The sequence below is a fragment of the Salmo trutta genome, chromosome 35 (genome assembly GCF_901001165.1).
Source record: "Salmo trutta chromosome 35, fSalTru1.1, whole genome shotgun sequence".
Lineage (NCBI taxonomy): Eukaryota > Metazoa > Chordata > Actinopteri > Salmoniformes > Salmonidae > Salmo > Salmo trutta.
This window is the reverse complement of record NC_042991.1, coordinates 20,209,581-20,235,242: the sequence shown is the minus strand read 5'-3', so window position 1 is coordinate 20,235,242 and position 25,662 is coordinate 20,209,581. Positions and strand designations below refer to the sequence as shown.

The window sequence follows — 25,662 nt, the reverse complement described above, 5'->3', positions numbered from 1 at the left end:
GTCTGTTTATGAAGAGAACGATGCATGGCAGGCCTCACCCTTTCGTCCACTTTTCTCGCGGGTCCTTGTAAACTTCTCCTGATCCTACAACCCCTGTTGTGTTTCCAGTGTATGAATTAAATCCTGTGTTCATTAATTAAATTGGGGAAACAGAGCACATTAGTTAATGAATATGTTTTGTACCATGTTGGCTAATTAAACTCTGTGTTTTTTTTTAAAGCTGCTGGGTACATAACTTCTGTGTATAATATATCTGTACTAAATGTATTCCCTGGGATTCGTTTACCTGCTTCAGTACACAAAGAGTACCGCACACCAATGCAAAGTTATTGTGACATAACACCGTGTCAACTGTAAATTGTTGCCAAGTCACAGTCCAGGCTATATATGATTGTTATCTGTACCCAGCAACTTTTCAGTCACGTTCAAATGATACAACTGTGTCTTTTCCACAGACCAAACCCAGCCACAGGGACTAGATTAGCTGAGTGAATAGCGTTAGTGCAGTCCAAGGCACGCCTGAAGCAGCAGGGTCTGCAAAACAAGTTTGTGGGATCAAAAGTGGAGGTCAACCACTAAATCATGTAGCACCCAAGATAAACTGTCATCAAGCCTGTTATGACAAAACTTTACTTAATAACCACTGGGTGTTAGCTAGGAGCTCATCAAAGTCACAGGTGGCTGAATGAGGGCTGATTCGGTATCCTAACTGGCATTCTAACTTCTAACCCAACACCACTGACCCCCAGGTGACCTCTACCTCTGACCCACAGTAGGCATTAATCAGTAAGTTCACATGTCCATGTGTGCCCGGGCCAGGAAAACACAGTTGCTGCTGTCTCTCACACTAACCCAGAATTCCCACTAATAGAATCTTACTGGTTGTGTTCCAGCATGCTGTGTGAGTGGAAGCACAACCAGAATTCAAATGCATGTGAATTTTTCTTTGTTTAAAATGAATGAAACTAGGGATAACAGGGCAGACACAAACACATTGACGTGTGAACCGAGGCAGGACTCCACTGGCAGGGTCAAGCTCTTCTGGCACAGAACAGGCTCTCAGTCAACAGACTGGTTGACAAGTTGGTACCTATCCAAGATCTGTCCCCTGAGCTAAAACTATACCTTCTGAACCCTCCAGTAACCACAGAAAGGCCGTTTTTCATGGTTTGTTGATTTCATTGTTTTCGGAAGCCAAATTTAAGCTTATACAGAACAGTACTTGGCTTCAAATGTAATTGTAAAAATGCATAAAAGTCAACCAAAGGTCTTTCTATATTCTGGTGCCATGGATAATGTTTTCCTTTCCTTACACATGGATCCAAATATTCACATTAGTCAGATTTTGCTGATATTCTTTTAAGATAAAGTGGAGCAGAAGGTGGAATCTGAGCCTTCTCAAAACCTTTGGCTAGACATCTAGACGTCTTCTCTATCAGAGAGCTGGGTTGCCCTTCTTCTTGATGCTGCCAGTGGATTTGTCTGCCTGAATGTATTATTGTTAACAGAGGGAGCCAATGATTCAGGTGGAGACGGGTCACCTGAACCACGGCATGGCCCTCGGAGGAGGAGGTGGTGGTAAGCAGCAGCATTAGACAATGTCACGGACACAGACAGACTGACGGGACAGCCAGAGCCACAGACAGATAGACAGACAGACAGGGCATACCAGATGAAATTCACAAAAACAGAGACATGACAGACAGACAGACAGACAGACAGACAGACAGACAGACAGACAGACAGACAGACAGACAGACAGACAGACAGACAGACAGACAGACAGACAGGGCAGAGACTGGAACAGTCATAGAAGACAAAAAGAGGAGTGAACTGAACAGTTGAGCGCTGAAAGGAGGTGAGCAAAGCAGCAGAGGCAGTAGATCGTAATGGATATCAGGTCGATTGGAGTGAGCTTGGATTCAGCGCAGGGAGGCGGGTTATGTTGATGTGGGGTTACAGCAAGGTTAGTGATTGGTCTCTCAATTTGAGTGAGGAATGCAACACAATAACAAAAGGCCCAGACATCATCATCATCATTCATACTGGGTAGGGGAAGGGCACTGGTGCTGTGTGCAGATGTTACATGCAGGGTGACAGTCACTGAACATCTTGACACTGTTAGACTGTGTTGCATTAGTGACATCTTTTCTCCATGGCTGTTTAAAGTGTTCATATCCGGGGGGGGGGGGGGGGGGGGGGGCACTTTCATATTTTCTTTTAGAACATGTACCAACAAACTCATCTGTCTGGAAAATTACAAAGGCACAATCCTGTGATTCCGGTCAATGTGAATATTAAGTTATTTACTACAGTAGACTATGCTATGGCTTACAATGAAACACTGAACATGTATTGTGTTCAGAGTAACACAAAATAGAGATATTAAGGGAATGGGGGATACCTAGTCAGTTGTACAACTGAATGTATTCAAGTGAAATGTGTCGTCTGCATTTAACCCAACCCCTCTGACTCAGAGAGGTGCGGGGGGCTGCCTTAATCCACATCCACGTTACACTTGAATTCTGTTCTCACCAAGAGGCTTTAAATATTGTGGTTTGTTGAGCAAAAATATACAGACTATTCCTAAAATGTAAAACAAAGCTAATCTTTAAAAATTTTATGAAAGCATAAATACTGTGTTAATAACTTATAAAATAGTATGTCATTGGTTCCAGCTGTTGATAAAATAACAGAACGTTTCTACTTTTGTCAGTAGGGGTCACTAAAGGCTTGAATAGAAAACATTGTGCCACAGATGAAGACCATAGAACTAGATTAAAGGTAATTAGTACTGCAGTAATCTAATCAGTGATTGGTTTGGAGCCCTGACAGAGCTTTAAACAGCCACAGAGAAAAACAATGCCTCACTCAACAGATCTTTCCCCTTTGCCAGGTGTGCAAGTGAGCCTAAAGAGAGCTGCTCCTCTCAGGTCCCACCACAGTGCCTGTGTGATGGATAAGAAGCCAGTGTCTCAGTGTTCCTTAAAGCCAACACCACCACCAAGCAGCCGTGGGGCCCGCAGGCGGGAGGCGGGTGGGCCAGCGGCCCGGCAGGCCACCCCCTCAGCAAAAACAAACACACATGGGCGGGTGGGCGTTGAGCGGCAACACCAACAGTACTATGATTGGATATCTGAAGTGCTTTCACAGGGAATCACGGGTTGGTTGATTTACCGATTGCTTTTACTCACTAGAAAGATGATTGGAGGAAGAGGAATGGGTGAGGACATTTTCTGACAGAAGGATTGGGAAAATTAAACAAAAATGGAACCTGATTTGCTAGTGGTGGAGTGGAAATTCCAAAAAAAGAGGACAACAAACTATAACACAAACTGATGGGAGAAAAAACGAATTACAAGTTGATTGGCAACTACAATACAGATCTATTGGATTGTCGATAGAGAAATAGAGTGGGAGAAAGGGAGAAGGGGAAATGGAAGCCAGAACGCCTCTGTACTGGAAAAACAGGAACACAAAAATATAACACAAAAACATGAACGACTGAATGAGAGATATGGAGTGGGAGGTATACGGGAGGCGTGTCCTCTCTCCTTTCTGTGTCTACCTTTAAAGTTGCCTGTCGGGATGAGGCTGGGTTTGATGGGAGGGGGAGGGGGCTGCCCTGCAGTACTGTTGGCATTGACAGCCGGCGGCTGGAATGAGCTGGACAGAAAGATCCCATCAGACATAGGACGGGGCTTGCGCGCAGGCGGCTGCGGCTTGTGCGCGGGCGGGAGGTCGCCATAGGACTTCCTGGTGGAGGAGAACTTAACCTGACCTGCTAGGCCTGTAGTGTCCTCATCCTCCTCATCATTGTACGAGACAAACTTGGCAGTGTACAAGGCGTCAGGGGAGACGACCTGGGTTTTGAGGTAGGAGGTGTTTCTCTGAGGCGGGGGTGGTGGAGCGTTAGTGGCAGTGGTTGCGGGGGATGCAGTGTCAGGGGGGGGCTGAGGCTGGTAGTCCCTGGGGAGGGGAGGTCTGTACAGACCAGGCTCGTCAGGCGTCAGCAGCTTGCGCTCGGCCTCCTCGTGCTGCCGGCGCCGCCCTTCCTCCAGGCGTGTGTAGTATTCCTCCTCCTGTCTCCTCTAAGGGAATAGGGAATGGGAAGAGCCTGTTAGTGTGGCCTACTCTCACCTCCAAGGCATGGCTGGCTGGACCTGACTCACTCTGCCTCTGTTGGAGGGAGACTACCCATGGCCACAAGACACCCAGACAAGTCCTCCACCTTATCTGTCCACTATGTGTCTGTATGTCTGTGTGTGTGTGTGTGTGTGTGTGTGAGGGAGACGACTCTGTGTGTACTGGGTTCTGTAATACTTTAGTAGAGAAGCCTAGCGGTTAAGAGCGTTGGGCCAGTAACAAAGGTCGCTGGTTCCAATCCATGAGCTGACTAGGTGAAAACTGTTGATATGCCCTTGAGCAAGGCCCCTCAACCCTAATTGCTCCTGTAAGTCACTCTGTATCAGATCGTCTGCTAAATGACTCAAATGTAAATGTGCTGTTTTTCCTCTCCTTCCCTCCATGCTGTGTTGAGAACCACCAGAGGTGAGGATGGATAAAGAGACTTCTCTGACAGCTGGGGCAACAGTTTGAAGTGGTTTGGGTTAGACTACAGTCAAGTGATCTGATAGGCTTGAAGACTCCAATTCAGGGATTTTTGGAGGGATTCTATGGTTTTATCTCTGGAAAGGTACCAGCTAGTAATAGAGATTGGTCAGCTCTGGATTCTGTACATGGATCCCCTGGGTTAGTGTGTATGTAGTGGGTGGTATGTCGTCGATGAGATGGTGGGGGAACAGGTATGTATTGTACTCTGGTATGACCACCACAAACCACAGCGAGGGTAGGGCATTCCAACAGCGGTTCCAAAGCAGTGCCAGATGGAATGACTATGGCTTCCCAACAAATATAAAATATCGTAAAAAGTGACTCCCATGCTTTTTGGGGGTAGGAGGGTTACATGCATACATCCATACATAACACTACATAACACAGAGGAAGGGGACTATCATGAGTCCGTGCAGTTGGACATCATTGCCATTATTACAGGGCTTCAATTACCAGTGGTGTGAGGATGGCTCACAGGAAGACAACAGCTGAATCAATGGTCACACAGTTAAACAAAATGGCACTGGGATGTTGTAACAACGTCACACAAGGCAAGATGAAGGGGTGCTGCTGCTCTCAGACCACCGGTAATTCAATGTCCCTGTAAACATGCTTAGCCTCTGACAGACCAAACACCACCAGGATTCATTAAGATAAGTCAGCATCCTGTCTGTCTGCAGACTCCCTGGCCACAGGCCCTTTGCTCTCTGGCCCAATAACACTTCCCCTGAACACAGGGTACTACTTCCATCACTAATCACTGCTCTACCGGCTTCTTCTTATGTTCCTAAAACCCAGTCAGACAGAGTCCCCTTCACAGTTCTCTGACTGGTTCATTGTAGAGGGGCGTGTTCACACCTCCTCCCACAGGATCTCTTACAGCTCTGTGGGAGACTGACCAACTGGGAACAGAACAGTAGAAACCTTGAAAAAGCTGATCATGTTAGCAGATTTTACACAACAACGACCACCTCAGTTGACCCTTTCCACCCCCTGAAGAGAAGTGGTCCCACGGATCATCTGTGTTTTTCACTGTGTATTCTGCTGCTGGGCTGTTTTGTCGAGGCACAACTCCTGTTTCACGAGGTAAACTACAATTATCTGGGCAGATCCCCACAGGGTAATACAATAATTACCATGCAGGTAAGACTCTCTCTGTATTTTCACTTTGATGTCCTCTGTTAATAGATCTGACTGGAGCATCCTGCTTTAATCTGCTCTGCTGGCAGCGACATCAATCCGTTCACATAACTAGCTTTAATAAAATGTAACAAATAATAATACTGAAAGACAGCTGTGGGCAATGCAAGCATCGGGATTTAATTGCGGTCTATTGCATTCATAATCTTTTATAATCGTATTGAAGTCTGACTGAACAGAAATCACTGATAGAAATGTATGATAGAATATTTTGCTTGCATGAACATAAATGAGAAATCATATTTTGACAGCGCCTGTCTAACCAGCTGTGTGTTCGCTAGCTATGTGCTGCGTGAGAACTGTGTAGCGCCGATATACGTGGTCCTGTGGGTACCTTCTCATCGACCTCTCGTCTGGCCCTCTCCTCCTCTCTCCAGCGTCTCTCCTCCTCCTGTTTGGCCCGGTCCTCCGCTTCGCGCTTCCGGATCTCCTCCAGCTGTTGCTTCCTCCGCCGCTCCTCGTCCTGCAACTACACACAGACACTTCAGCACCATGTACACGGACCGGGAACCTGTCCTGCCGTCTAGTGATCTCAGGAGTCCTTCAAAATGGTGTGCTCGGAGATGAATCAGTTGTATAGTGGAATATACTTTTAAATCAACTGTTTCATCTACTATTCAAATGCATTGTACATTAATGTTGTGAGGCCATACTTCCTAAAGTGAAAAGGTGGAAATGTAATTTAGTGACAAACCATCCTCAGCTCTACAACTAGAGTAGGCCTACTGCTGCGCTAGTCTGTCTGTGGTCTCACTGCATAGTGCAGGACAGGTTAGTTCACACAGAACCTCCTGTCATGGGCTCATAATACTGTTTCCTCAACTCAGTCACAGCTCCACAGTAAATCCCCAAAGCCCTAAGGACCCCTATCAGGTCTGCATCTACACACATCTACACAAAGGCTAATTCAGCAGATTGGCCCCCCTGTGAGGTACCTCACACTGTCATCAGGTTTCCAGACAAGGGCTTGTTGTGTTGAAAACATCTAGGTGTAGATATGCTGATGGAATGCTCTGTATGCTGGGTAGAAACCTAGAGGTTCTTTTCTCTCCGCCACAGGATAGGTCGTCTGTGGTGAGAGTAAAACGGTGTGCGCTGCAGACAGGCATATGGCGACAGCTGGACATGCAGAATGAATGGCAACGTGCAGCGAGAACAAACAGCAGCATGGCGAGGTAGAGCAGGGGAGCGTCCAGTTCAAGCCTTAGTTACATCACTGATGTCATGGTGACCAAACACAACAGACTGGAAGGTAATCACCGGATGAAACATGACTACAGATGGACAGTAGAAACATTTCCTACACTGTGCAACTTCCCCAGTGAGGGGAGTTGAGGAGGAGAGCGATGCTATATGGGCTGAGCACCGGAGTTGTTCACACAGAGCTGGATGAGTTGAATGAAGTGGACTGACAACGACACAATGATGGTTACACCCCACATGCAGATGACCACTGCTGGGGGAGGGTCTCAAATCATGCAGATTGACCCCCACTGCAGGCCAGGCAGCTCCCTGCACTGAAACAACAGCTGCATAGTACTGAGCTTCTCTGGAACAAATACACTATTTAACCATGCCCCAGTTAGTTTTAGACTTCTTTAAGGTTAGATGAGTTATTATACTGATTTTATTATTCTTCCTGGAAATAGTTTTTTTTTTCAGGGATGATTATTTATATTATGAGGCATTATTATATGGCATTGTCTTTAAATGAGCCCTGACCAAAATACTAAGTGTGACTGTTTGGCCTTTGGCTCTCACAGAGACTAAGTTAGATCACCGTTCCACAGCAGCAGTTATCTAGTGGAGACAGGGTTCCACAGCATCGCATGGTGACTTCCCCGAACCCTGCCCGCGTCGCCCCATGAGAACAGCCCCCCCCCAGGCCAGATGAGAGGGAGGGGACAGAATGAACGAGAAGAAACACAGGTGGAACCGAAGACAAGAAAGGAGGATAAGGAGGAGTGCGTAAAGAGAGAACGTACCAAGTCTAGAACAGAGATTGCTGGGACAGCAGTCTGCTGCGGGAGAAGAGAAAAAAACAAATAGAGAAAGAAAACAGAAGAGGAACGAGGGAGAAAGAGAATAAATAAATATAAATTAAAAAGGAGGGCATAGAAGAAGATAAAAGTAAAAACATTTTTAGGGGTTTTGGAGGCAGCAGTGATGTGGTGCCAGGAACATTTCTCCACAGAATGGGGCTGATTACTGCCAGCGGCCGAATGAGCGGCCCACTTCCCCTCAGACAGACAACGCTCCGCTCAGTCCCATCCCTCGCATGGAGCTCCAAAGTGCCCCGTTTACAGGAGGAATTTCCACATCGTTCCACCACCACCCCCCTGGCCGAAACTAAGACCACCTTTCTCCCTCGGAGACAGACAAGGGGATGTGAGCCTTGGCCTGGCTGGCAGGGACTGCTCACTACATCCCAGAATCATTGTCTCACTAGACAGTCTGGATACAAGGTCACAGCAGACTGAAGACAGTACTGTTGTAACAGTTACAAATGAGAAGCAATACACTGTAGAGGGGTCTCACTGGTTTATGTTGACCTGTGGTGTCGTCTGAGGGGACTAGTTACAATACACTGTAGAGGGGTCTCACTGGTTTATGTTGACCTGTGGTGTCGTCTGAGGGGACTAGTTACAATACACTGTAGAGGGGTCTCACTGGTTTATGTTGACCTGTGGTGTCGTCTGAGGGGACTAGTTACAATACACTGTAGAGGGGTCTCACTGGTTTGTGTTGACCTGTGGTGTCGTCTGAGGGGACTAGTTACAATACACTGTAGAGGGGTCTCACTTGTTTGTGTTGACCTGTGGTGTCATCTGAGGGGACTAGTTACAATACACTGTAGAGGGGTCTCACTGGTTTATGTTGACCTGTGGTGTCGTCTGAGGGGACTAGTTACAATACACTGTAGAGGGGTCTGATTGGTTTATGTTGACCTGTGGTGTCGTCTGAGGGGGCTAGTTACAATACACTGTAGAGGGGTCTGACTGGTTTATGTTGACCTGTGGTGTCGTCTGAGGGGACTAGTTACAATACACTGTAGAGGGGTCTCACTGGTTTATGTTGACCTGTGGTGTCGTCTGAGGGGACTAGTTACAATACACTGTAGAGGGGTCTCACTGGTTTATGTTGACCTGTGGTGTCGTCTGAGGGGACTAGTTACAATACACTGTAGAGGGGTCTCACTGGTTTGTGTTGACCTGTGGTGTCGTCTGAGGGGACTAGTTACAATACACTGTAGAGGGGTCTCACTTGTTTGTGTTGACCTGTGGTGTCATCTGAGGGGACTAGTTACAATACACTGTAGAGGGGTCTCACTGGTTTATGTTGACCTGTGGTGTCGTCTGAGGGGACTAGTTACAATACACTGTAGAGGGGTCTGACTGGTTTATGTTGACCTGTGGTGTCATCTGAGGGGGCTAGTTACAATACACTGTAGAGGGGTCTGACTGGTTTATGTTGACCTGTGGTGTCATCTGAGGGGACTAGTTACAATACACTGTAGAGGGGTCTGACTGGTTTATGTTGACCTGTGGTGTCGTCTGAGGGGGCTAGTTACAATACACTGTAGAGGGGTCTGACTGGTTTATGTTGACCTGTGGTGTCATCTGAGGGGACTAGCGACATCAGCCCAGGTTAGATGGCATTTTATTCTGTCCAAAGAAGGGTCGTTTTTTGCATGTACAAATGGTACAACACTTTTTGATGGGCAAAAATATGCTACTCTAGCCATCTTGTTAGACCAGGAAAATGAGATGAATCATTTCCAAATGGCCATAATAAATTTGTTAAAAAGAACCAATTTGTACTTTGCTATGTTTCCATGTAAGTTTGTTGTGTGTCCGACATCCTGCCCCTTCCCTCTCTCTCCCCTTCCCTCTCTCTCCCCTTCCCTCTCTCTCCCCTTCCCTCTCTCTCCCCTTCCCTCTCTCTCCCCTTCCCTCTCTCCCCAGCCAGTCGAGTACAGCAGCTCAGCATGGCAAAGCAATGACGTAAGGATGTTGCAGGTGCACATTGCAAAACATTCATTGTAGCTAGCTACTTCATGGGGTTCCTCATGGGAATTCCATATCCTATGCTGTAGCCATTAAGCCCAGTTCCATTTCCTCTTTTCTCAGTGTTTTGCTTCCCATGGCTCGCCCTTCCTTGGCATGAGGAACTTCAGTCGAGAGGCTAAAAACCTTTCAGAGCTCAGAACATGTATAATGGGTGTACTGTAACCAATGATGGGTTCATGTGCATCTAATAGCACTATGAAGATCTTGGGCCACTGGTCTTCCTCCATACACCTTACCTCTGATGTCCGGTATGATTCTCTATACGGTAGCCTACCTTCTCCACATCTACCTGTTCTCCACTGTGCACACTAGACCCCTGCTCTCCAGGGCAGCTCACCCTTGCTCTCTTCTCTGCCTCCAGCCGCTGCATGATCATCATGGTGTCCACGTCCTCGTCGTCATCCTCCTCATCTTCCTCATCACTGTGCTTGGACTCCTGCAGTCTCTTCTGGAACTGCCACTCCAGCATCAACTTCCTGAGCCGGTCGCTCTCCTCAGCCGTACGCTCCGGCTTGGCCTGCAGGTCCTGGATCTCCCTGTCCAGCAGGTCTACGATGTGCAGCTGCTGCTGCTTCTCCAGCTTCTCCCGGGCATCCCTCTTCCAGGGGTCTGGGGACAGGCTGTCGCTGGAGGACAGCTCCTCCTTGCTGATGGTAATGTACTGCAGGTCTCGGCGCTCGATGGTGCGGGGCTGCTGCTGGGGGAGCAGCTCTCTGATCACTGTGTCCATTGGGTTACCCTGAGGGGGCAGGGTGCCCGCTCTGGGCAGGGTGGACAGTTTCTCTGGCCTGGGGGGCTGCTGCTGCTGGGCCTGCTGTTGGCCCTGGGGGGGGAGGTAGGGATGGGGCACCTGCTGCATGGGGGACCGGGGAGGGGGCATCTGCTGGTGCTGTGTGGGAGGGGGGAGTGTGCCCCCGTGTTGGTTGTTGTTGTGGGCTACAGGCACAGCTGGGTTACGGACCTGTCCCAGCTTCCTCTCCTGCTCCCTCCTCTTCCTCTCCCTCTCCTCCTCTAACCGGGCCTTCTCCTTCTCATACCAGCGCTGCTGCTCCTCGCGCTTCTTGCGGTCGGCGGCTGCTGCTGCGGCCTGCTGCTGGGTGACCGAGGGAGGAGGGGGCAGGGGCAGGTCGGGCTGGAGCTCAAAGTCCTGGTAGTGTACGGGGGGAGGGGGCGGTGGAGGGGGAGGGAGGTCCGTGCGTGTGGACTGGGCCACGGGGCCTGGGTGGGGGGCAATGGGGCCGGGGGTCTTCCAGCGTCCGGGGCCACTCTTGTGGTTGCTCTGGGTCTTGTTGGAGGAGGACGAGGAGTAGTTGAGGTGCTCCTGGCTGGAGGTGGAGGACTCCACGGAAGAGGAGACCTGGTGGTGGTTGACCCAGTGTTCCCCACTGCCCCACTGGTAGTCAGCCTCTCTCTGCTGCTGCTGGTGCAGGTGGACCAGGTCCTCAGGACGCAGGCTGGTTGGAGGGTAGCCCCCCGGGAGGTCACACAGCTCCTCCTGAGAGTGGTCCACCCGCTGAGAGGACAGACACGGCAGTCACACACACATTAACACAGTGCAAGAGCAGCACAACACTTTTTCACAAATGTATACTCCTAATTCCTTTATAAATTAACAACACACTTTTCATAGTTTATACTCTGAGGGAGGCTATTCAGAGAAAACATTTCTGTATGTTTCCTTTGCTCCTGGAGTGATGTCACTGTGTGCACACCTGCATAGCTATGCTGTTGTGGTGGTGGTCTTCCATGGGGCCGGGAGGACCCCTGTCATCAGCGTATAACTGTCCTGGGGCCGGGTCCATCCGGTTCGTAGACTTGGAGGCTGGGATGGTGAAGTATTCCCTGGGGTAGGTCTGAGTGGGAATAGGATAGGCCTCCGGATGGGGAGGAGAGGGCTCGTCCTATAGACAAGGAAAAAGGGACTACTATTAAACCAGACATTATGGTTGGCTAAGAGACAATCCTTCTTGTGGTCGCATAGAGAAGGAACTGTGTTAGTTCAAACCATACATTAAGGTCGGCTACCAGACACCTGATAAACTAGACAATTGTTCTTGTGGTCTTGGATTTCTGGAATCAGTGTAGTTAACGGTAGATGGCGTTGGGGTGCCGTGGTCAGGGAGACCATTGTTTGTTGGTGAGGCAGCACAGGAACACAGCACCACAGCTGGGTAGCTAATCAGTAAGTGGTTAGAGAGCTGATTAGGATTCATTAAAGGGGAACATGAAAAACAAGAGGCAAAGCCAATAATGACTCATCAGACTCTTGATTAGTTTTGATTGTGAGTGCTGAGAAGACCGGATATAAAAACAGGAAATAATGCAATACTGTATGGTCTCTGCATGATGGAGTTCAGCCCTGTCCTACTCTGACCTGTCCAGTGGTGTGACTGGTAATGTCTTGGTGTGGACTCATAACTCGGACAGAGTAAAACTTCTCCTCAGAGAGACATGTTACGGAGACATTCCTCTGGCTGCTGTTGCTGCTGTGTTTACTCACATCAACACACAGGTTGCCCGTGGAGACAGAGGTGATCTTGGTCCCAGGTCCTCGTGTGTAGACGGCCTTCCCTCCCGGACTCTGGCTCTGGTCTGGAGGAGGAAAACATCATGGAGTCAGAGCTGAGCAGAGGCAAACTCAGTGGTCACACAACATACGGTACCCCAGTGAGCACCATTCACCATCTCTTGCTATGGGGTTTGGAGGCTTTTGTTCCAGCCCGACACTAAAAAAAAATCTGCTAATCAAGACACACTGGCACAACTCCCCAGCAACAGGGTTGTGTAGCACTGCCCTCCCCTCCTGACATGTACAGTATGTCACAACAGGCCTCTTAAACGTCCCTCTGTATCACACAGGGGTGCTGTATGGGTTAGAGGTAGACCGATTATGATTTTTCAACGTCGATACCGATTATTGGAGGACCAAAAAGCCGATACCGATTAATCGGACGATTTTGTGAATTTTATTTGTAATAATGACAATTATAACAATACTGAATGAACACTTATTTTAACTTTATATAATACATCAATAAAATCAATTTAGCCCCAAATAAATAATGAAACATGTTCAATTTGGTTTAAATAATGCAAAAACAAAGTGTTGGAGAAGAAAGTAAAAGTGCAATATGTGCCATGTAAAAAAGCTAACGTTTAAGTTCCTTGCTCAGAACATGAGAACATATGAAAGCTGGTGGTTCCTTTTAACATGAGTCTTCAATATTCCCAGGTAAGAAGTTTTAGGTTGTAGTTATTATAGGAATTATAGGACTATTTCTCTCTATACCATTTGTATTTCATATACCTTTGACTATTGGATGTTCTTATATGCACTTTAGTATTGCCAGTGTAACAGTATAGCTTCCGTCCCTCTCCTCGCTCCTATCTGGGCTCGAACCAGGAACACATCGACAACAGCCACTCTCGAAGCAGCGTTACCCATGTAGAGCAAGGGGAACAACTACTCCAAGTCTCAGAGCGAGTGACGTTTGAAACGCTATTAGCGCGCACCCGGCTAACTAGCTAGCCATTTCACATCGGTTACACCAGCCTAATCTTGGGAGTTGATATGCTTGAAGTCATAAACAGCGCAAGCATTGCGAAGAGCTGCTGGCAAAACGCACGAAAGTGCTGTTTGAATGAATGCTTACGAGCCTGCTGTTGCCTACCACCGCTCAGTCAGACTGCTCTATCAAATCATAGACTTAATTATAATAAACACACAGAAATACGAGCCTTAGGTCATTAATATGGTCGAATCCGGAAACTATCATCTCGAAAACAAAACGTTATTCCTGTTACATTGCACAACCTTCAATGTTATCTCATAATTACGTAAAATTCTGGCAAATTAGTTCGCATTGAGCCAGGCGGCCCAAACTGTTGCATATACCCTGACTCTGCGTGCAATGATCGCAAGAGAAGTGACACAATTTCACCTGGTTAATATTGCCTGCTAACCTGGATTTCTTTTAGCTAAATATGCAGGTTTAAAAAGATATACTTGTGTATTGATTTTAAGAAAGACATTGATGTTTAGGTACACGTTGGAGCAACGACAGTCCTTTTTCGCGAATGCGCACCGCATTGATTATATGCAACGCAGGACAGGCTAGATAAACTAGTAATATCATCAACCATGTGTAGTTAACTAGTGATTATGATTGATTGATTGTTTTTTATAAGATAAGTTTAATGCAAGCTAGCAACTTACCTTGGCTTCTTACTGCATTCGCGTAACAGGCAGGCTCCTCGTGGAGTGCAATGTAAAGCAGGTGGTTAGAGCGTTGGACTAGTTAACCGTAAGGTTGCAAGATTGAATCCCCGAGCTGACAAGGTAAAAATCTGTCATTCTGCCCCTGAACAAGGCAGTTAACCCACCGTTCCTAGGCAGTCATTGAAAATAAGAATTTGTTCTTAACTGACTTGCCTAGATAAATAAAGGTGTGTTAAATAAATACAAAAATAATATATATATTTTTTTTAAATCAGAAAATCGGTGTCCAAAAATACCAATTACCGATTGTTATGAAAACTTGAAATCGGCCCTAATTAATCGGCCATTCCGATTAATCGGTCGACCTCTAGTATGGGTTCGATCTACTCACTGGCCACGTTGGGGCTGGAGCGGTGGTCGGCCCGGTTCTTCAGTAGCCTCTCCTCCCCGCTCATCTTCTTTGGTTCTGGGTAGGCCTGCCAGTCGGCCTGGGGGCTCTCTGGAGAGCCGTTCTGGACCGAGTTGTTGTACAGTTCAAAGCCTTCGCTCTTTGGTCTCAGTTTGCCATTCTTGTCACGCCCTCCTTGCGACGCTGAGAGGGAGAGAGAGATTAAGGATTCATGAGCCAACCATAGCAGACAGTTTATGTACAATGTACATCCTTAACTATCTGCAGTCATGTTCACAGCACACACTACCAGCCAGCACCCCATAAACTACAACTGTCTCTCTAATACCACAGAAGTCTATAGGCTGGATGTTGAAAACAAAACTCAGACTTTGGCTTCTCACATTTCAATGGAATTTTGAGCCCTAATGACAACTGCTAAGTTTAATTGTGTGTGACTGATTGGGGGGGAATTGCCAGAGCTCGCCACAAACCCTGATTATGCTAGTGTGGTAACACTGACTCCAGACCATGACAACAAGGAATGGCACCCTATGGGCCAGTTGTACACTATATAGGGGACACTGAATTTTCAGATACCACCATTGCCCAAGCAGAGCAGACCCTTACCTCTGGGCATCATAGGAGAAGGCTGGTTGAGGAGCGTGGCCAGGCCGTGGTAGATGGCTCCCTGTTTAGCCACCTCCAGTGTTACCACAGAACCTGTCCTCGTCATCAACTCCGCAGCCCTGACAAGAGAACGAGGACATCACATATATTCATGGGACTCAATCAGGATAGATTGGACTGGAGAGATGATTGAATGTAACAGAACAAAACAAATATGCCAGTTATTGTCTTTCATCGTGGTAGTACCAAGTACAGATGTTTATGAGACTTTCATTTGCAGACAAGGAGTTCACATAACTTGATCAGGAATGGCTTTAAAACATTACCCATATGCAATAGCATTTAGAAATTCATTTCCCCACAGTTTTAGACTGTCTGTTTGGAGCTCAAGGCCTTGTGGTTAATCACTGGCAAACACATACACACAATAACTTCTCAAAGCAACCAACAAATCCAAGAGCTGGAACAGATTCTCAGCTGAAGAGCAGATAGAGTGTAATGCTTTCATTTCAACATGGCTATTAGATTTTAAAAGTTCAAATCAACTCTTTGACCTGGTTTTTCATATGAAAAGTAGAAAACAGAATGTTAGAGATTGAGCACTGAGTTTTCACTGTTTAGGAATTTGGAAACCAAAGGCACACGGACAAAAAGGTTGTGGGTGTTTGAAAGGGTATAAAGGATGAATCTGTGAGAGGCGTGGACCAAGGATAAGCTATTCATTACCACTAGACCCAACATAAACATCGTGGAGGTCATTGTAAGTCAGTGCACTGTAGATAAGTCTCTGCTCGTTCAACGTGATTAAGACAATTTAGTTCCATGGTGTGACTGGGTTCTATTGAAACGGCTCTTTGTATCAACTTGGCCTTGATGTTCCCCATCTTGGGTTCTCTTCAGTGCGTTATAAGGACAACAGCAGGACATTACATGTCTTGCTTCAATCCTAAACCCAATCTGTACACAAGGGCCAAGTAGTGTTGTGGAGTGACCCGGGGCAAGGCGGGCCAGAAATATTTCTGAGGCATTACCTCTCCTGGGAGAGGCCCACCAGGCTGCGCCCGTCTACACTCAGCAGCTGGTCCCCTGCAGCCAGACGCCCGTCCTACACACACACACAGACACACGCATGCAGACACGGACACGCAGACACACACACACGCGCAGACACGGACACGCAGACACACACACACACGCAGACACGGACACGCAGACGCAGACAGACACGGACACACGCAGACACGGACACGCAGACAGACACACGCAGACACACGCAGACGCGGACACGCGCAGACGCGGACACGCGCAGACGCGGACACACGCAGACGCAGACACGCAGACGCAGACACGCAGACGCAGACACGCAGACGCAGACACGCAGACGCAGACACAGACACAGACACGCAGACGCACAGACGCAGACACACAGACGCAGACACACAGACGCAGACACACAGAAGCAGACACACAGACGCAGACACACAGACGCAGACACACAGACGCAGACACACAGACGCAGACACACAGACGCAGACACACAGACGCAGACACACAGACGCAGACACACAGACGCAGACACACAGACGCAGACACACAGACGCAGACACACAGACGCAGACACACAGACGCAGACACAGACTCAGAGAAATAGGGTGAGGGAAGAAGAGACAGAGGTTGTATAATAGCAGCAGTGCACACATTGAAAGTCATTGTTGTGAGTCAGTCTAGATTTTTGATTTGAGAATATTTATTAGGACACCCATTAGCCAACGCCAATGGAGACAGCTAGTCTTACTGAGGTCCAACATATAACGAAAAAAGACATTACAGCCAAAATACTTTACAATTGACATACTAGATGAGGCCCTTCTGAATACAGGATGTAGTCGTTGATCTAAAACACTCACCACGTCAGCCGCGCCTCCCTTCACAACAGACTTGATGTAGATCCCGAGCTTGTCCTGCCCAGCACCCTGGAGGAAGACCGAGGAGAACATTCACTACACAGGCCAAGGAGACAGACAGAACACCTGGACATAAAGAAGGTCTGGCTGGGACACTTGGCCCCAGTGTTCTATTGTGACACATGCTACTGTGGAGCAGCTGCTGATCAGCTGGCCTACTGGACTGGTGAAACATTGTTAACAGTAACACATAGACCATGTAGGGTTATAGCACATCACTAAAATCACACAGCTACTGTAGCACTGTCTGGAGGCATCTGTCTGCAGTGAACTGACAGCTAAATTAAACTATTCATCTGGAATCTAGAGAGCCTGAGCAGGACAACATAGATTCAATCACAGAAGTATCAACAAAACCTGGTGTTAATAATGACGCTACATGATACGTGCCATCTGCTGTTTTGACTAGATACGCGCCATCTGCTGTTTTGACTAGATACGCGCCATCTGCTGTTTTGACTAGATACGCGCCATCTGCTGTTTTGACTAGATACGCGCCATCTGCTGTTTTGACTAGATACGCGCCATCTGCTGTTTTGACATGATACGCGCCATCTGCTGTTTTGACATGATACGCGCCATCTGCTGTTTTGACTAGATACGCGTCATCTGCTGTTTTGACTAGATACGCGCCATCTGCTGTTTTGACTAGATACGCGCCATCTACTGTTTTGACTAGATACGCGCCATCTACTGTTTTGACTAGATACGCGCCATCTACTGTTTTGACTAGATACGCGCCATCTACTGTTTTGACTAGATACGCGCCATCTGCTGTTTTGACTAGATACGCGCCATCTGCTGTTTTGACTAGATACGCGCCATCTGCTGTTTTGACTAGATACGTGCCATCTGCTGTTTTGACATGATACGTGTCATCTGCTGTTTTGACATGATACGCGCCATCTGCTGTTTTGACATGATACGTGCCATCTGCTGTTTTGACATGATACGTGCCATCTGCTGTTTTGACATGATACGTGTCATCTGCTGTTTTGACATGATACATGCCATCTGCTGTTTTGACATGATACGCGCCATCTGCTGTTTTGACATGATACGCGCCATCTGCTGTTTTGACATGATACGTGCCATCTGCTGTTTTGACATGATACATGCCATCTGCTGTTTTGACATGATACGTGCCATCTGCTGTTTTGACATGATACGTGCCATCTGCTGTTTTGACATGATACATGCCATCTGCTGTTTTGACTAGATACATGCCATCTGCTGTTTTGACTAGATACATGCCATCTGCTGTTTTGACATGATACATGCCATCTGCTGTTTTGACATGATACATGCCATCTGCTGTTTTGACTAGCCACTTCAACCAGTTTTGATTCCCTTTAAGCATCACCACATTTGAAAGACCGGGAAACCCTATAATGAGTGGTTCCCCCCATCCCTCTGGCCTAACTAAAACTCCAACAAGGCCTCAAATCACTATACCAGTTAATACCGCTTAAATCATTCTACAAACTATTCAAATACAATCCTAGAGTAGTGTGGAAGAATCCCTGAGCGTCAGCGTTTTATAAAGAGTGGACTAAAAATGTATTTTGATGAAAAAGTATTTTCTCATTGCTGAGCTCTCTAAAGGTAGCAAAGGGTACTACCCAATATGGCCTGGACAGAGCCAGCTGTAATATTTAGGGAAGATCAGGTAGAGATCACATTGAGCTGCCTGGGACAGTACTTGTTCTGTTTAATATCATTCCATTTCAAAATAACACGAGAGAACAGTTTACATGGAGCTATGACCCAATAATACCAGACCACTCTAAAAAGAGCTTTCACCTGTACAAACATAGCAGGCTAGATAATAGATACAGGCTTTACTTCTACTTTGGAACTCCAGAACTCCACTGAACAATTGCTCCTTAGCCCATTCAAGACTGACAATTCAACATCATGCTTGCCTGAAGGAACCCATGGAAGAGCATCAAATGAACTTGACAGAGAACTTGGCCACCAGCCACTATTAGTGTTACTGAGAACAAACGGTTCATCTCTGAAGTTGAACATGAACTCCTTCATGAATTCAAGGGAACTAGTACAGCTTCAGTTAAAGCAATGAAACTGCTTTACACTGTCACCTGCATCCACATGTAGACCTATACAAAGTCAGACAGTCACATACAGTCCTGACCTCTTCTGATGAGCAACTAGTACAGTACAAACCTTTAGAAACATGTTGTGCTCCCGAGTGGCGCAGCGGTCTAAGGCACTGCATCTCAGTGCTAGAGGTGGCACTACAGACCCTGGTTCGAATGCAGGCTGTGTCACAACCAGCCGCGATTGGGAGTCCCATAGGGCGGCGGATAATTGGCCCAGCGTCGTCCGGGTTAGGGTTTGGCCGCGGTAGGCCGTCATTGTAAGCAAGAATTTGTTCTCAACCGACTTGCCTTGTTAAATTAAGGTTAAATAAAAAAATGACATGTTATTGTTAGAATGTGTGTTGAGAAACAAAGGGAGAGAGAAAACAGGTGTTTTCCTCTAGCCAAACCATAGCATCCTGGAGCAGAGGAATATGACAGGCCAGAGAGACAGCAGCCAGAGGAGGGGGAGACCCCAGACCTCCTCCTCAACGGTCAACAACACATTCCCCTATGCAGCAGATCGATACCGCCACACAGCATAGCCACCAGCCTGGTGGTCCTTCTCCTGCACAGAACCAGTTCAACACCTCACCACAACACCACCTTATGCTCCTACTCAAGTGTAGTGACTCACGATAAGACCCTGTATTTACAGTATCAACATTCCAGTCTGAGCACTAATACCTCTTGACGCTGGGCCGTGAGTCTTTGGAAGCGACATTAAAGGATGGGTGTGGGGCTCTGGTGACCCTTAACAGAGATCAGCAGGGGGTTGTGGGTAGAGACGGACTCCAGCTGGAGGTGCCAATAATATACAAGTCAAACACGAGAACCGGGATTGGACGGCTTTACTAGTAAAAGCCACCCATGTGTGGGCCCATTGCCCGTCTCACGCGAGGGCTGCCGTGGACGCGACACACTGTTGTTTTAAGGCTAGTGTGTGGTGATCGGCTGAGAAAGGCTGGCGGTCGACACTAAAGCTACAGGAGAGGTTTGGACGGTCGCCTGCTGACTTTATTCCTCAGAGTGTTTGATGGGCGTTGTGAAGATCTGCCAAAACAACCAGTGAAATATAAACCGTTGAGGAGTCAACTACCACACTCCTTATATGTGATGCTTTACGTTTGATGCCAACGCAAACAATGTAAAGACAGAGGATCTGAAGACTAAAGAGAGCAAGACAGAGAGAGAGGATGGCCAGAGAGAGACCGAGAGGGGATCTGTGGGTATGGGAACCCAGAGTAGGGTTCAGCCACAGTAGCGGAGAGGCAGACACAGAATCTGCCTGAGAAAGTCTAGCTATTTACTCTACAATATACCCTCCTCTCCTCCCCACCTTGATGTCCAATGTCACTTTATATCTATTGGACCATACAATTGTTCTAACATAGCACAACTGCCACCACAGAGGATCAGATAAACAACAATGAGCCAAGAATATGAAAACCACCAGACCTAAAACCCTTGAATAGAGGGAAGAGTCAACGAGACCAGCAGCAGATACACTGAAGACATCAATATGTTCAGTTTGGCACTGCTGTGGTAGTCACTAATCTGTGTCTTATTACCAGTGCTGTCACTTGGTGCTGGGTGACAGACTCCTCTTAGAGAGGTGTCACCTTAGCCCAGAGGGCGACATTCCAGAGGGCCAACCGTCCTCCCAGGGAACACAACCGTCCCATCACAGAGGGGGGGGCAGGAGGAAAAGGTGTCCCCTTACCCACATGAGGACTATTGGCCCTCTACCAGGCTGATAGGTTCATCTATACTGCCACGGGAATAAACAAACCTGGGAATGCGTGTGTGAGATGCAACGCCACTTGGGTTGTTGTGACCGGCAGTACGACGTCGTTAAGTCACCAAAAACCAAAACGGTACTTGTGTTCTTTCAGGTGTCCAATCTAAAGCCATACCTAGGTGCTACCTGATCTCTCCAAAACATGTCAGAGCTTCTGTTACCACAGAAACACGTAGACTAGTAGAGTATGAGTAATGTTCTAGACGAAGGCCTTTACATCAAGGAGAGATGTGAGGGAAATCGGAGCTCTAACCCACAGACAGACAGGGAGGCGGTGTTTCATGGAATCCACAACCCTGTAAGGCAGTAGTCATAGACAGGCACAGCAGGAGGGCTACTGTACCCCGCCTCGGCTGCTCAGCCCAAAACACACACACCAAGTTCATAGGCTCAGTTAGCACAGCATGAAACAAAGAAGGTCTATAAAGCCCATTAATAAAACTCTACAGTGTTTTAACGAGAGCTCTAATTGCTACTGTTTGTCAGTACGACGGCTGGCTAGTGTAGTAGAATACAGGGTAGTATTCATGCCTGCCTAAAGGTGCTATAATCCCCATTCATCCAACACGTATCTAACCTCTCTCACTAAAACCCATTCCTCCGGACCTAAAACACATACAGACATAACTTGATTTATTCTAGTAAAGGAGAGGACGATGAAACTAATGGCTGAGTTCACAGAAAGCTTGAAAAAGAAAAGGAGAGCCGCACACTCTAGGAGATGTTATCATTTAATATTCTAATAACCAGCGATATTCAATTATTACAACTGAGCTCCTAGAGTGTGTGGCTCTCCTTTTCTTTTTCAGGTGTTCGAGTCCGCTAGCCAGCACCTCTCCTAACCGGGTGTTCTACTCCGCTAGCCAGCACCTCCCCTAACCGGGTGTTCAACTCCGCTAGCCAGCACCTCCCCTAACCGGGTGTTCAACTCCGCTAGCCAGCACCTCCCCTAACCGGGTGTTCTACTCCGCTAGCCAGCACCTCCCCTAACCGGGTGTTCTACTCCGCTAGCCAGCACCTCCCCTAACCGGGTGTCCAACTCCGCTAGCCAGCACCTCCCCTAACCGGGTGTTCTACTCCGCTAGCCAGCACCTCCCCTAACCGGGTGTTCTACTCCGCTAGCCAGCACCTCCCCTAACCGGGTGTTCTACTCCGCTAGCCAGCACCTCCCCTAACCGGGTGTTCTACTCCGCTAGCCAGCACCTCCCCTAACCGGGTGTTCTACTCCGCTAGCCAGCACCTCCCCTAACCGGGTGTTCTACTCCGCTAGCCAGCACCTCCCCTAACCGGGTGTTCTACTCCGCTAGCCAGCACCTCCCCTAACCGGGTGTTCTACTCCGCTAGCCAGCACCTCCCCTAACCGGGTGTTCTACTCCGCTAGCCAGCACCTCCCCTAACCGGGTGCCCTACTCCGCTAGCCAGCACCTCCCCTAACCGGGTGTCCTACTCCGCTAGCCAGCACCTCCCCTAACCGGGTGTCCTACTCCGCTAGCCAGCACCTCCCCTAACCGGGTGTTCTACTCCGCTAGCCAGCAACTCCCCTAACCGGGTGTTCTACTCCGCTAGCCAGCACCTCCCCTAACCGGGTGTTCTACTCCGCTAGCCAGCACCTCCCCTAACCGGGTGTTCTACTCCCCTAACCAGGTGTTCTCCTCCCCTAACCGGGTGTTCTCCTCCCCTAACCGGGTGTTCTCCTCCCCTAACCGGGTGTTCTCCTCCCCTAACCAGGCGTTCTCCTCCCCTAACCAGGCGTTCTCCTCCCCTAACCAGGCGTTCTCCTCCCCTAACCAGGCGTTTTCCTCCCCTAACCAGGTGTTCTCCTCCCCTAACCAGGTGTTCTCCCCCCTAACCAGGTGTTCTCCTCCCCTAAACGGGCGTTCTCCTCCCCTAACCGGGCGTTCTCCTCCCCTAACCGGGTGTTCTCCTCCCCTAACCGGGTGTTCTCCTCCCCTAACCAGGTGTTCTCCTCCCCTAACCAGGTGTTCTCCTCCCCTAACCAGGTGTTCTCCTCCCCTAACCAGGTGTTCTCCTCCCCTAACCAGGTGTTCTCCTCCCCTAACCAGGCGTTCTCCTCCCCTAACCAGGCGTTCTCCTCCCCTAACCAGGCGTTCTCCTCCCCTAACCAGGTGTTCTCCTCCCCTAACCAGGTGTTCTCCTCCCCTAACCAGGTGTTCTCCTCCCCTAACCAGGTGTTCTCCTCCCCTAACCAGGTGTTCTCCTCCCCTAACCAGGTGTTCTACTGACAGGATGAACATGTGTAGCTAGCTACAACACTGTTTTAATGATCACATTGTCGGAGGAGGGTATTAAACGTGTCGATTCGCAGTCATGCTGCAGGCCTCGCCCGATGCCAAGAGGAGATGTGTGTCTGTGTGAACTAAGTGTGGCACACATCACACCTGTGATCGGAGCCAGACAGCTGGGGGGGGCTGAACGCCTCAAAGGAGACAATTACATATACAGCTGTAACACGTCTAGTCTCAGCCTCGGCGCATGCAGCTCCAGAACAACACTGTAGACAGCATGTTCAGCCTCGGAGCATGTGGCTCCAGAACAACACTGTAGACGGCATGTTCAGCCTCGGAGCATGTGGCTCCAGAACAACACTGTAGACGGCATGTTCAGCCTCGGAGCATGTGGCTCCAGAACAACACTGTAGACGGCATGTTCAGCCTCGGAGCATATGGCTCCAGAACAACACTGTAGACAGCATGTTCAGCCTCGGAGCATGTGGCTCCAGAACAACACTGTAGACGGCATGTTCAGCCTCGGAGCATGTGGCTCCAGAACAACACTGTAGACGGCATGTTCAGCCTCGGAGCATGTGGCTCCAGAACAACACTGTAGACGGCATGTTCAGCCTCGGAGCATGTGGCTCCAGAACAACACTGTAGACAGCATGTTCAGAGGAAAGATCAATGCCCAAAAACATCTGATAGAAACTATCATGCATGTCATTTCTATGAAGAACTTCAATAGGGAGCTGCAGTATCAAAGTTTTCAAACGCTTTTTGGATGAAGTGCCTTGCTGTCTATTTCAATGTTACGCTTCTGTTAACTTTTTACTCCACAATTGTACTTACTACAAGAGCTGTTTTTCGGACAGACACTGACGCCTTTAAATGTGTGGACTAACAAGTGACCGCATCACTCTTACGTAACTGGTCAACAACTCAGGGTGAGCAGGGGAAATGACCCTCTCCTTTGTAGTTTGGGATTAGTTTACCAGGTGTTATGATCTGAGGCTGAGCACGCTGTGGTGGCAGGGTCCAGTAAGGACAGAGAGGACTTCATCTCACACACACACACAAAGCTAGCACTGCCCAGACACACACACACAAAGCCAGTACAGCCCAGACACACACACACACACACAGCTAGCACAGCCCAGACACACACACACAAAGCTAGCACAGCCCAGACACACACACACACAAAGCTAGCACAGCACACACACACACACATACAAAGCTAGCACAGCCCAGACATACACACACACACACACACACATAAAGCTAGCACAGCCCAGACACACACACACACACACACACACACACACACACACATAAAGCTAGCACAGCCCAGACACACACACACACACACACACAAAGCTAGCACAGCCCAGACACACACACACACATAAAGCTAGCACAGCCCAGACACACACACACACACACACACATAAAGCTAGCACAGCCCAGACACACACACACACACACACATAAAGCTAGCACAGCCCAGACACACACACACACACACACATAAAGCTAGCACAGCCCAGACACACATAAAGCTAGCACAGCCCAGACACACACACACACACACACACACACACACACACACACACACACACACACACACACACACACATACAAAGCTAGCACAGCCCAGACACACACACACACAAAGCTAGCACAGCCCAGACATACACACACACACACACACATAAAGCTAGCACAGCCCAGACACACACACACACACACACACACACACATAAAGCTAGCACAGCCCAGACACACACACACACACACACAAAGCTAGCACAGCCCAGACACACACACACACACATAAAGCTAGCACAGCCCAGACACACACACACACACACACATAAAGCTAGCACAGCCCAGACAAACACACACACACACACACACACATAAAGCTAGCACAGCCCAGACACACATAAAGCTAGCACAGCCCAGACACACACACACACACACACACACACACACACACACAAAGCCAGTACAGCCCAGACACACACACACACACACAGCTAGCACAGCCCAGACACACACACACAAAGCTAGCACAGCCCAGACACACACACACACAAAGCTAGCACAGCACACACACACACACACACACACATACAAAGCTAGCACAGCCCAGACACACACACACACACACACACACACACACACACACACACACACACATAAAGCTAGCACAGCCCAGACATACACACACACACACACACACACATAAAGCTAGCACAGCCCAGACACACACACACACACACACACACACACACACACACACATAAAGCTAGCACAGCCCAGACATACACACACACACACACACACACATAAAGCTAGCACAGCCCAGACACACACACACACACACACACACACACACATAAAGCTAGCACAGCCCAGACACACACACACACACACA

General features: G+C 48.3%; 1 protein-coding gene across 1 annotated transcript in view; it reads right to left on the bottom strand.

Annotated features, from left to right (window-relative positions):
• Positions 1-25,662, bottom strand: part of LOC115174826 (afadin) — a 46,000-nt gene that overhangs the window by 1,790 nt on the left and 18,548 nt on the right. Inside the window, exons 10-20 of the mRNA XM_029733747.1 lie at positions 17,029-17,094; positions 16,153-16,226; positions 15,122-15,240; positions 14,495-14,695; positions 12,385-12,476; positions 11,597-11,785; positions 10,222-11,397; positions 7,800-7,832; positions 6,149-6,283; positions 3,569-4,091; positions 39-123 (exon numbers count right to left, since the gene is read on the bottom strand). Coding sequence (XP_029589607.1) covers positions 39-123; positions 3,569-4,091; positions 6,149-6,283; positions 7,800-7,832; positions 10,222-11,397; positions 11,597-11,785; positions 12,385-12,476; positions 14,495-14,695; positions 15,122-15,240; positions 16,153-16,226; positions 17,029-17,094 — 2,693 coding nt within the window. The remainder of the gene's footprint in view (positions 1-38; positions 124-3,568; positions 4,092-6,148; positions 6,284-7,799; positions 7,833-10,221; positions 11,398-11,596; positions 11,786-12,384; positions 12,477-14,494; positions 14,696-15,121; positions 15,241-16,152; positions 16,227-17,028; positions 17,095-25,662) is intronic.